The 12,866-nt window shown below is 43.7% G+C and overlaps 1 protein-coding gene across 1 annotated transcript in view; it reads right to left on the bottom strand.

Annotated features, from left to right (window-relative positions):
• Positions 1 to 12,866, bottom strand: part of IL23R (interleukin 23 receptor) — a 57,208-nt gene that overhangs the window by 35,145 nt on the left and 9,197 nt on the right. Inside the window, exons 4-6 of the mRNA XM_038752684.1 lie at positions 8,650 to 8,810; positions 6,855 to 7,000; positions 2,678 to 2,846 (exon numbers count right to left, since the gene is read on the bottom strand). Coding sequence (XP_038608612.1) covers positions 2,678 to 2,846; positions 6,855 to 7,000; positions 8,650 to 8,810 — 476 coding nt within the window. The remainder of the gene's footprint in view (positions 1 to 2,677; positions 2,847 to 6,854; positions 7,001 to 8,649; positions 8,811 to 12,866) is intronic.

Below are 12,866 nucleotides of genomic sequence, written 5' to 3'. Positions count from 1 at the left end.
TGTCTACCTCCCTGGCTATGCCGTAAACTCCCTGAGGGCAGGGATCATGTCTTCTAACTCTTTTGTACGCTCTCAGATGCTTAGTACTGTGCTCTTTATACAGACCCTTGATAAATACTGTTGATTGATTGATTGATTGCCCTGGGTCAGAAGATAGCAACCAAGTGTTGTAAGGGTCAGTGAAGGCAAATATCACGTTTTGAAAGAAACTCCTCAATGAAGTCTTCCTTTTAGCAAATTAGTACATTTCGTGTTTTTTTTTAAAATGGTATTTTTAAATACCTTTATAAAAAAAAAGGTATGGCTTGCTATGTGTCAGTCATTGAACTAAACCCTGGGATAGATACAAGGCCATAAGGCTGGACACTGTCCATGTCCCACATGGGGCTCACAGTCTTAATCCCCATTTTATAACTGAGGTAACTGAGGCCCAGAGAAGTGAAGTGAATTGCCCAAGATCACTCAGCAGACAAGTGGGGAAGCAGTGTGGTCTAGTGGAACAGTCTGGGCCTGGGAGTTAGAAGGACCTGGGTTCTAATCCTGGCTCTACCACTGCTTCTTGCCTCAGTTCCCTCATCTGTAAAATGGGGATTAAGACTTTGAGCCCCGTGTGGAACTGAGACTGTGTCCCAATTTATTAACCTGTATCTACTCCAGCGCTTAGAATGGTGCTTGACACATAGTAAGCACTTGCTTACCAAATACCATTATTATTATTAGTAGTAGTAGTATTAAGTAGTGGACCTGGAATTAGAACCCAAGTCATCTGATTCCCAGGCCCATGATCTCTCCACTAGGCCACACTGCTTTAAGTATAGTCAGCCCTTAACCATGCCAGATGCTTAGGTTCACAGAGCCTTCCCAGACTGAGCCCCCTCCTTCCTCTCCCTCTCCTCCCCCTCCCCATCCCCCCGCCTTACTTCCTTCCCCTCCCCACAGCACCTGTATATATGTATAGATGTTTGTACGTATTTATTACTCTATTTTATTTGTACATATTTATTCTTTTTATTTTATTTTGTTAATATGTTTTGCTTTGTTCTCTGTCTCCCCCATCTAGACTGTGAGCCCACTGTTGGGTCGGGACCGTCTCTATATGTTGCCAACTTGTACTTCCCAAGCGCTTAGTACAGTGCTCTGCACACAGTAAGCGCTCAATAAATACGATTGAATGAATAAATGAATTAATTGAAAAATCAGCTGGCATTGAGTGAGTTCAACCCATAAGAGGGCTCATTCTCCCTGCAATTTCCCTGTCAAGTTCAGAAGTTTGAAAATCTGGGAATAACCAAAAAAGGGCAGATTCCGGACACGGGGCATCCAAAGATCTCCTATGTAGAGGTGTGGTTCTCACGTGGCAACAGAAAGTTTGGATTTTGAGGCTCACTAGAGCATCGTTTGTGGTGTCAAAAATGGAGTGGGTTGCTATTACGATATTTGTTAAGCTCTTACTATGTGCCAGGCACTGTAATAATAATAATTTGGCATTTTTAAGTGGTTACTATGTACCAAGCACTGTTCTAAGCCCTGGGGTAGATACAAGGTAATCAGGTTGTCCCACGTGGGGCTCACAGTCTTAATCCCCATTTTACCACTGAGGGAACTGAGGCTTAGATAAGTGAAGTGGCTTGCCCATGGTCACCCAGCAGAAAACTGGTGGAGGTGGGATTAGAACCCCTGACTTTTTGACTCCAAGGCCTGTGCTCTATCTGCTACACCATGCTGCTTCACAACACCTTATTTTACTTGTTAATGATGTGCATCTAGCTTTACTTCTATTTATTCTGATGACTTGACACCTGTCCACATGTTTTGTTTTGTTCATTCATTCATTCATTCATTCAATCATATTTATTGAGCGCTTACTGTGTGCAGAGCACTGTACTAAGCGCTTGGGAAGTCCAAGTTGGCAACATATAGAGACGGTTCCTACCCAACAGTGGGCTCACAGTCTAGAAGGGGGAGACTGACAACAAACTAAAACTTATTAACAAAATAAAATAAATAGAATAGTAAATATGTACAAGTAAAATAAATAGGGTAATAAATATGTTGTCTGTCTCCCCCTTCTTGACTGCAAGCCCGTTGTTGGGTAGGGACCATCTCTATATGTTTCCAACTTGGGAATCAGAATCAATCACTCAATCATGTTTATTGAATGCTTAACATGTCTCCCCCTTCTAGACTGTGAGCCAGTTGTTGGGTAGGGACCATCTCTATATGTTGCCAACTTGTACTTCCCAAGCGCTTAGTACAGTGCTCTGCACACAGTAAGTGCTCAATGAATACCATTGAATGAATGAATGAATGAACACCATGCTGGATTTGTGCATGATTGCCCCGCAGAGAGTGAGATGAACCCCCACCTGCACCCAAGAGAGATTCCCGGAGAGAGCAGATAATAATAATAATAATGGTATCTGTTAAGCACTTACTATGTGCCAGCCACTGTACTAAGCGCTGGGATGGACGCAAGCAAATCGAGTTGGATAAAGTCCCTGTCCCATGTGGGGCTCACCGTCTCAACCCCCATTTTAAAGATGAGGTCACTGAGGTCCAGAGAAGTGAAGTGACTTGCCCAAGGTCACACAGCAGCCAAGTGGTGGAGCCGGAATTAGAAGCTTCTGACTCCCAGAGCTGTGATCTATCCACTAAGCCAGATCCACCAGTGACTCACCTGTCCTTGGGGTGGTCAGGAAAAAGGGCTCACTCCACCCCTGACAACCATTGCCCACCGGCTGGCTCACGCTCCTCCAACATCTGGCTTGAAACTCGTACTTTGTGTTCGGCTCCAAGTCGTAGCCTATGCGCTGCCCGTTTGGAAAGCGGGCATCCAAGTCTTCAACCTGTAGTAGAAGAGGTTAAAATGACAACATGCCCATTTTAAAGGGTAATGTGCCCCAGGCGAAACTGGACTTTTTCTTGGATTTATGACTTTGGGCAAGTTACTTAACTTCTCTGTGCCTCAGTTCCCTCATCTGTAAAATGGGGATTAAGACTGTGAACCCCAGGTGGGACAACCTGATAACCCTTATATCTCAGTGCTTAGAACAGTGCTTGGCACATAGTAAGCGCTTAACAAATACCATTATTATTATTATTATCATTATTATTATGTGTGAGCTCATTGTGGGCAGGGAATGTGTCTGATGTTATATTGTACTCTCCCAAGCGCTTAGTACAGTGTTTTGCATACAGTAAGTGCTCAATAAATACAATTCAATGAATGAATGTGCCTCGTTTTGCATTTGTGTCATTTCTTGTGAGTGCAAAACCAGCATGGATGAAAACCGTCAGTAATTTCCACTAGGTGAGGGCGGAGGTCAGCAGGAGTTTCAAAACCTGTCCCAGGAAATGTTGGACTTAAAATGTTTGGTACAATCTTTATTCAATCAATCAATCGTATTTATTGAGTGCTTACTGTGTGCAGAGCACTGTACTAAATGCTTGGGAAGTACAAGTTGGCAACATATAGAGACAGTCCCTACCCAACAGTGGGCTCACAGTCTAAAAGGGAGAGACAGAGAACAAAATCAAACATACTAACAAAGTAAAATAAATAGAATAGATATGTACAAGTAAAATAAATAGAGTAATAAATATGTACAAACATATATCCATATATACAGGTGCTGTGGGGAAGGGAAGGAGGTAAGACGGGGGGATGGAGAGGGGGACGAGGGGGAGAGGAAGGAAGGGGCTCAGTCTGGGAAGGCCTCCTGGAGGAGGTGAGCTCTCATTAGGGCCTTACTAGGTACACAGCACTGTGCTAGTCATTCATTCCATCGTATTGATTGAGCGCTTACTAGGTGCAGAGCATTCAGAGACCCATATAGTCAATCAATCAATGGTATTTATTGAGTACTTACTGTCTGCAGAATGTTCATTCAGTCAGTCATATTTATTGAGCGCTTACTGTGTGCACAGCACTGTACTAAGTGCTTGGAAACACTATACTAAGTCCTTGGGGGAGCACAACAGAGTTGGAAGATGTGTCCCCGGCCTACAATGAGCTTTACAGTCTTTATTCATTGTCATATTTATTGAACGCTTACTGTTTGCAAAGCACTGTACTAAGCTCTTGGGAGAGTACAATATAACAACAGACACATTCCTGCCCACAACAAGCTCACAGTCTAGACAGGAAGACAGACATTAATGTAAGTAAATAAATAAACAGATAAATAAGTGATAATAATAGTAGACAATAATAATTACAGTATTTGTTAAGCACTATGTGCCAAGCACTGTTCTAAGCACTGGGGTAGATCCAAGGTAATCAGGTTATCCCACATGGGGCTCACAGTCTTAATCCCCATTTTACAGATGAGGTAAAGGAGGCACAGAGAAGTTAAGTGGCCTGCCCACAGTCACACAGCGGACAAGTGCTAGAGGAGTAGAGTGTGAGGGCTGGGCTGTAGTGGGAGATCAGGGAGGTGAGGGAGGAGGGGGCGAGATGATGGAGAGCTTGAAAGCCGATGGGAAGGAGTTTCTGTTTGATGTGGAGATGGGTGGGCAACCATTGGAGGTTCTTGAGGAGTGGCCATTTGGGTTGAACGACTCCTTGGGAAAATGATCCAGGCAGTGGAGTGAAGTAAGAAGTGGAGAGGGGAGAGATGGGAGACAGGGAGGCAGGGAGATCGGTGAGGAGGGAGATGCAGCCATCAGTGAGGGATAAGCTAGTGTCTGGAGCAGTGTGGTAGTGTTACCAGCGTAGCTCAGTGAAAAGAGCCCGGGCTTTGGAGTCAGAGGTCATGAGTTCAAATCCCGGCTCTGCCAATTGTCAGCTGTGTGACTTTGGGAAAGTCACTTAACTTCTCTGTGCCTCAGTTACCTCATCTGTCAAATGGGGATTAAGACTGTGAGCCCCCTGAGGGACAACCTGATCACCTTGTAACCTTCCCCAGTGCTTAGAACAGTGCTTTGCACATAGTAAGCACTTAATAAATGCCATTATTATTATTATTATTATTATTTACCAGATTTCCACTCTCCCACATTCATTCATTCATTCATTCAATCGTATTCTTGCTCCCTTCAAGGCCCTACTGAGAGCTCACCTTCTCCAGGAGGCCTTCCCACACTGAGCCCCCTCCTTCCTCCCCTCTTCCTCCCCCTTTCCATCCCTCCCCCCTTACCTCCTTCCCTTCCCCACAGCTTCTGTATATATGTATATATGTTTTTACGTATTTATTACTCTATTTATTTTACTTGTACATATTTATTCTACTTATTTTATTTTGTTAATATGTTTTGTTTTGTTCTCTGTCTCCCCCTTCTAGACTGTGAGCCCACTGTTGGGTAGGGACCATCTCTATATGTTGCCAACTTGTACTTCCCAAGTGCTTAGTACAGTGCTCTGCACATAATAAGCGCTCAATAAATATGATTGAATGAATGAATGAAAGAATATTTATTGAGCGCTTACTGTGTGCAGAGCACTGTACTAAGCGACACCAATTAAGGGTTTCATTCCCAGACTAAGCCCCCCTTTTCCTCAACTCCCCCTCTCTTCCATGTCACCTCGACTCACTCCCTTTGCTCTCCTCCCTTCCCCTCCCCAAAGCACTTATGTATATATGTATATATGTGTAATTCTCTTTATTTATATTGATGCCTGTTTACTTGCTTTGATGTGTTTATATCTATAATTCTATTTATTTATATTGATGCCTGTTTGCTTGTTTTGATGTCTGTCTCCCCAGCTTCTAGACTGCAAGCCCAGTATGGGTAGGGATTGTCTCTCTTTATTGCTGAATTGTACTTTCCAAGCGCTTAGTACAGTGCTCTGCACAAAGTAAGCACTCAATAAATACTATTGAATGAATGAATGAATGAATTCACAGTAGCGTAGTGGCCTGAGTGACCAGAATGGATTTAAGAAACACGTTGACCCGTGACGTGATTTTCATGTACCGGTTAACAGAACCATGGTTCGCCTGGTCACTTAGTAAGTTTGATACCAATTATTTTACATAAAAATATTCCTGTCACCCATACTTTCTCTTCATGCCCAAATGTACAATGGACACACACTCAGTAGAATCACCTCAGTCACAGGGCAGTGTAGTAAACTTAATTTTAGGATTTTGGCAGCATGACAGGAGATTTATGAAATTTCCCCAGAACAATTTGAATTTCTCAGACAGCAGGCCACAGGTTTTTGGCTTATATTACTAATGTCCCACTGATGATAATCAGAATATGTAAATAGGTTTGGAAAGTTTTGGAGTAGCCTAGTCACTATATCCATAATTTATTTATTATATGCATAATTCATTTTAATGTCCGTCTCCCCCCCAGACGGACAATTAAGCCCTCTTTTCCCCCACTCCCTCTCCCTTTCACTCATTCATTCAATCGCATTTATTTAGCGCTTACTGTGTGCAGAGCACTGTACTAAGCACTTGGGAAGTTCTGTGTCTCCTATGCATTTGGATCTGTGCCCTGTAACTATTTGATATTCACCCCACTCAGCCCCACAGCTCATAGGTACATATCTGTAACTTATTTTAATGTCTATCTCCCCCTCTAAACTCCTTGTGGGCAGGGAACATGTCTACCAAATCTGTTGTACTGCAGTCTCCCAAGAGCTCAGTATAGTGCTCTGCACACAGTAAGCACTCAATAAGTACCTTTGGTTGACTGATTGATTGTTTGGGAGAGTTCAGCGGTAGCAAGACATGTGTTCCCTGGCATGATCACCTTGTAACCTCCCCAGCTCTTAAAACAGTGCTTTGCACATAGTAAGTACTTAATAAATGCCATCATCATCATTATTATTATTATTATTATTAAGTTTGCAATCATCTGCTTCATTCACCCATTATAAAATAGTATTAGCTTTGCCTCACATTCCAAGTTTGGCTTGTTGTGGCCTTGTATCTTGTTTCGCAGTAAACGTTATCGATCGATGTTTGCTTTTTCCAGTAGATAAAAGTTTTGGGGACCGAAGCATTTCCATTTTCAACATTGATGATGACGGGTGCAGCAGGTATCACTGGAGAGAAAAAGAATTTTTTTTAGACATATTTTAGACCAAGCCTGAGCAGAAACCATTCTATCTTTTAATGAAAATTGCAGTTGGGGGGTGGGAATGTCCCAGAAAAGTCATGCCAGGCATCTCAGGGCCAGGATACACTGCATTCTCAATCTATTTTTCAGTGGTATTTGCTGAGTGTTTATCTTGTGCCAAGGACAGTACTAAGCACTTGGGAGAGTACAATAGAGGCTGGTTCTGCAGCCAGCAGCTCGCTCTCCTCCTCATCTTTCTCATAGAATTACGGAACTGGGAGGGACTCCAGCCCCTCGGGGTTGGAGACGAGATGGTGGCTAATTCTTCTCTTCAAGAATCTCTGGGGTACAACTCTTACACCCTCCCTTATTAGCTCACCTCAGGTTCCCATCATTACTAGAGTTACGTCCTTCCTGATAAGTGGGAAGCAAGAGTGGTGGTTGACTGGAGCTCACCAGAGGCCTTTGGACATGCTTTATGTGCTCAGGGCCCCAGGAGGTTCTGGGAGGATTGGCCAGACACTGAGAGAGAGGTGAAGAGAACCTGATGCTGCTAAAATAATCTTAGACAGGAGAGCCAGAGCCCAGTGGCAACTAGTAGGCTGATGACTCGGGCTACCAACTCACCCTGGGTCGGGCTTTGAGGGGAAAAAAAAGAGTACTCTCTTTTGGAGAAGCAGCATGGACCACTGGAAAGAGCACAGAGCTGGGAGTCAGAGGACCTGGGTTCTAATCCGGTAAAACTCATGCATTTCCTTAGAGTTCATTTTGGTATTAATGGACTTTAGAAAGTTTCCTGAAGTCTCACCCCCGACTCCTCACCTCCTCAGCCTCTGGTTTTATCCCTCTCTTACAACAACCCAGCCCTCACACTTAGCTCCTCCAATGCCAAACTACTCACTCTACCTCAATCTCATCTGTCCCGCCGACCTCTTGCCCACATTCTTCCTCTGGCCTGGAATGCCTTCCCTCTTCATATCCAACAGATGATTACTCTCCCCAGCTTCCAAGACTACTGAAGACCCACCTCCTCCAAGATGCCTTCCCTGACTAAGCCCTAATTTCCTTTTCTCCCAGTCCCTTCTGCATCACCCTGACCCGCTCCCTTTATTCACCCCCGCCCCCAGCCCTGTGGCACTTATGTCCACATCCGTAATTTATTTATTTCTAGAATTGTCTGTCTCCCCCTCTAGACTGTCAGCTCACTGTGACTGTTATATTGTTATATTGTATTTTCTCAAGCACTTATATGGTTCTCTGCTCACAGTAAGCGCTCAATAAATGCAGTGGGTTGATGAATTGATTGATCCCTTGATTCTATCGGGCCCCGGCCTGGTTTCTATGTGTTTCTGCAGTGGTGGCAGACACGGAGGAATCTGAGCTCGCTGTAGGCAGGGAATATGTCTGTTCCCTTGTACTTTCCCAAGTGCTCAGCACAGTGATCTGCAAGCATTAAGCGCTCAGTAAATACGTTTGACTGGCCGACTCTCCCTCGAGTCGCTCCCAGCCTCGTAAGTGCCCTTCCCTTAGAGTAATGGGCTTGGGTGCTCCAGTGGATTTCACGTCTGCTGCCCTGGTTAATGACATATGCAGAAATCAAGCGATTGGGTCATTGCCAAAAGAATCGTTCTTTACCTATCTCATCAAGGTGAACTTGCTGAGGAGCTGACATTTTCACACCCAGGGCATTCACTGCTCGAACCCAGATGAAATACAGTGGGCCACCCCGTAATTGATTTGTCGAGATGTTGAGAAATTCAGAGGGGATGTACTGTTGCTCTTCTGCTGTCTGTAAACTGAAGGAAGAAATAATCACCAAGGTGTTATGGTTCAGAGGTCACCAACGAAAAAAGGACCTTCACTAGTCGGGGCTCCAAAATTACATTTTTTGACACGGCTGCATTAGGGCAAGCTAAGGTTTGGTGGATCTGGCAACATAAGTGGAGGAGTTTTCTCAAACCAGAATAATAACCAATAATAATAAAAATAAGGGTACTAGTTAAGTGCTCACTATATGCCAAGCACTGTTCTAAGTGCTAGGGTAGATACAAGTTAATCAGGTTGGACACAGTCCCTGTTCCACATGGGGTTCACACTCCTAATCCCCATTGTACAGTTAAGTAACTGAGGCCCAGAGAAGTTAAGTGATTTGCCCAAGGTCACATAGCAGACAAGTGGTAGAGCCGGGATTAGAATCCAGGTCCTTCTGACTGCCAGGCCTGTGCTTTATTCAGTAGGCCTCGCTGCTTAAGCACATGGAGGAGGGTTGAAAAGTGTCACCTGGACAATTATTATTAAGTGCCATTGAAACGTTTCTGATTCATAGTGACTCCAGAACTTTCTCCAGAACATCCTATCCTCTGCCGTAATCTGCAACCTTTCTAATGGTTCTTCCGTTATCATTGTCATGGTCTCTATCCATCTAGCTGCTGGTCTGCCTCTTCCACATTTTCCCTGGACTTTTCCTAGCATTAGTGTCTTCTTCCTGATTACGTGTTCAAAATATGCTAACCTAAGTCGAATTATTTGGTCTTCCAAAGACCACTTTGGTTTAATTTGTTCTAAAATCCATCTGTTTGCTTTTCAGGCAGTCCATGGTATTTGCAAATGCCTTCTCCAACACCACACTTCATAAGAATTGATGTTCTTTCTATCCTGTTTTTTCCCTGTCCAGCTTTTGGATCCATACATTGTCGCTGGAAACACCATAGAGTCGACCATTTGTATTTTTGTGGCAATTGTTACATCAGCATATTTCATGACTTTTTTCCAGGCTCTTCATAACAAGTCTTCCTAACATTAATCTTTGGCGTATTTCTTGGCTACTAGTTCCTTTAACATTGATTATTGATCCCAGGGGAGAAAAATTTTGTCAACTATTTCAATCTTCTCTCCATCCACCACAAATGTGTGAAAACTTCCAGTTGTCATGATCTTTGTTTTCTTGACATTAAAATGTAGGCCCACATTTTTGCTCTCTCTGTTCCTTGACTTTTAATAATAAGCCCTTTAAATCTTCTTCACTTTCTGCTAGTAGGGTTGTATCATCAGCACAACGGAGGTTGTTTATATTCCTTCCTCCAATCTTTAATCCACATTCGTCTTCTGCCTTCTGGATGCCTAGGAGGAAAGTTTGTTTTGCCAAAGACACAAGGAGATTAAAGCTCAAGGTGGGGGTCATTTTTATGCTGAACTGTTGACTGTCCTTTCTATACCCTGTAGGTTGGGGATCTTATGGGCGATTGCAGTTAATTGCGTATTCTGAACCTAATAATAGAAGGAATTGTGGGAGGTGTGTGTCTGCAGGACAGGTTGAGGGTAAGGGGAAATATTAACATTTTCCAAAGCTCCTCAACATCAGAATGTAGACCTGTGTCGGGATTATCCAAGAAAACCAGTTGACCCTCAAGGTGGCTCAAATTTTAAGTACTTGTTGAGCTAAAACCACCTGGATTTCAAGTCAAAATCATGGCTTTCCATTCTAATTAGGTTTTAGACAATCAAAGCTAAAACTTCCCTACCTCCCGCCTCGCAAATTGCCTCGCAGGACAGCATGGAGGTAGTAAGCCGTTCAGAGGAGAAAGTAGGTCAGTTTTTGAATGTTTTCCATTTGTAAGAACTAGAACACATGAAGACTCATAATTGGTTTGTGGCTGATTTTTCTCTGACCACACACATAAAGACCACAAGTCAGAATAGAAATGAACTCGATCGTGTTAACCAGAGCTGACTCTTAATTCTGAGACTCCTTTTTGTAGAAAGAGCTTATGCCAAGTCCTACATTAGCATCTTTCCCATAAATTACTTTGGCTATGAAGAAATCAGGGAGTTTTCTGGGACCGTTTCTTCAGGAGGCTGTGCAGAAGTGCAGGTGGCTTTTGGGTTTTGACAATTTTCTTTAGGAAGGCCTGGAAACCATGTGATGTATTATTTTATGTCTCGCTCTAATAGAGTGAAAGCCCCCGGTAGGCAAGGATTGTGTCTTCTACCTCTGTTGTAGCCTTCCACCCCCAACCAGCATTTAGTACAATGCTTTGCACAGGGTAGGTAATCAATACAATTGATTAATGTCCAAAATTTTCCTAGAAAATGTCCCAAGTCGACAGGCAGGTATTTGCTCATTTGCTCGCATTTTACTCAGGTTGGAGAGAACTGTTTATTTTCCTGGCAGTGAATGGAGCATGAACAAATAAGCAATCCATCATCAGTAGTATTTATTGAGCACTGTACTGAGCGCTTGGGAGAGGACAATCTAACAGTTAGTAGACATGTTCCCTGCCCATAATGAGCTATGCACATAGGACTCTCAGGCAGCAGTAGCTGCTTTGGAGGAATCTGTGAGAGAAACCAATATTCATTCACTCATTCAATCGTATTTATTGAGCGCTTACTGTATGCAGAGCACCATACTAAGTGCTTGGGAGAGTGCAATATAACAATAACAATAGGTGAACTGATTGATGGCCTTGCAATTCCATCAGCCACTTCAGCATCGTTGCTGTTAATGTTATTTGTTAAGCGCTTACTATGTGTCAGGCACTGTACTAAGCACTGGGGAAGACACAAGTTAATCAGGTTGGGCCCAGTCCGTGTCTTGCTTGGTGCTCACAGTCTTCATCCCCATTTTACAGATGAGGTAACCGAGGCCCAGAGAAGTGAAGTGACTTGCCCAAGGTCACACAGCCAACAAGTGGCAGAGCCAAGATTAGAACCTGTCTCCCAGGCCTGTGTTTTATCCACTAGGGAAACAGTGTGGCTTAGTGAATAAAGCATGGGGCTGGGAGTCAGAAGGACCTGGGTTCTAATCCCTGCTATGTCACTTGTCTGCTGGGTGACCTTCGGTGAGTCACTTCACTTCCCCGGGCCTCAGTTCCCTCCTCTGTAAAATGGGGATTGAGACTGTGAGACTTCTCTGGGCCTCAGTTAAAATGGGGATCTGTAAAATGGGGATTAAGAGTGTAAGCCCAATGTGGGACAGGGACTGTATCCAACCTGATTAACTTATATCTACCCCAGAGCTTAGAACAGTGCTTGGCACATAGTAAGTGCTTAATAAATACTATAATTGTTATTGTTATTATTAGGCCACAGCTGCTTTTATCGATGCTTCTCTTCTTCAGCATGGATGCATTTGTCTGGTGATGATGTGTCATTGATCAATTTATTCTCTTGGGTCCATTATTGATATCTAGCCTGTCGCTCTTGTTTTAATCCTAGCAGACGTAGCATCTGTTGAGTTCCAAGCTGAGGGAACAGCATGAGTGAAAGGGGACAGAGGCAGGAGAGTCACGAGCGAGGTCCTGTCGGAAGGGTCTTGCATGGGAGGAGTGGGTGGAGAGAGCAAATACAGGATGGTCAGGTGAGATAGTGGAGAGCCTTGAAACCAATTTTTCAGGCGTTTGGGTGTGATGCTGGGGCCACAGGGAGCCAGCGGAAGGTTTGGAGGACCTCTCTTAATTTTAATGCATTAATCCATTTATATCTACTGCTTCCCTCCATTAGAATGCATGCAGGAATTTTTTTGTGGTATTTACCAAGTGCTTACTATGTGCCAGGCATTATACTAAGCGCTGGGGTAAATACAAGTTAATCAGGTAGGACCCACAGTCTTAATCCCCATTTTACAGTTGCAGTAACTGAGGCGGAGAGAAGTCGTGACTTGCCCAAACTAAGCCCTCCTTTCCCTTTCTTCAACTCCCTTCTGCATCCCCCTGACTTGCTCCCTTTATTCATCTCCCCTCCCAGCCCCTCAGCACTTACATACATATCTGTCATTTATTTATTTCTATTAATGTTTGTCTCCCCCTCTAGACTGTAAGCTCGTTTGGGGCAGGGAATGTGTCTGTCATATT

The sequence above is a fragment of the Tachyglossus aculeatus genome, chromosome 10 (genome assembly GCF_015852505.1).
Source record: "Tachyglossus aculeatus isolate mTacAcu1 chromosome 10, mTacAcu1.pri, whole genome shotgun sequence".
NCBI lineage: Eukaryota > Metazoa > Chordata > Mammalia > Monotremata > Tachyglossidae > Tachyglossus > Tachyglossus aculeatus.
This window is presented reverse-complemented; position numbering and strand designations above follow the sequence as displayed.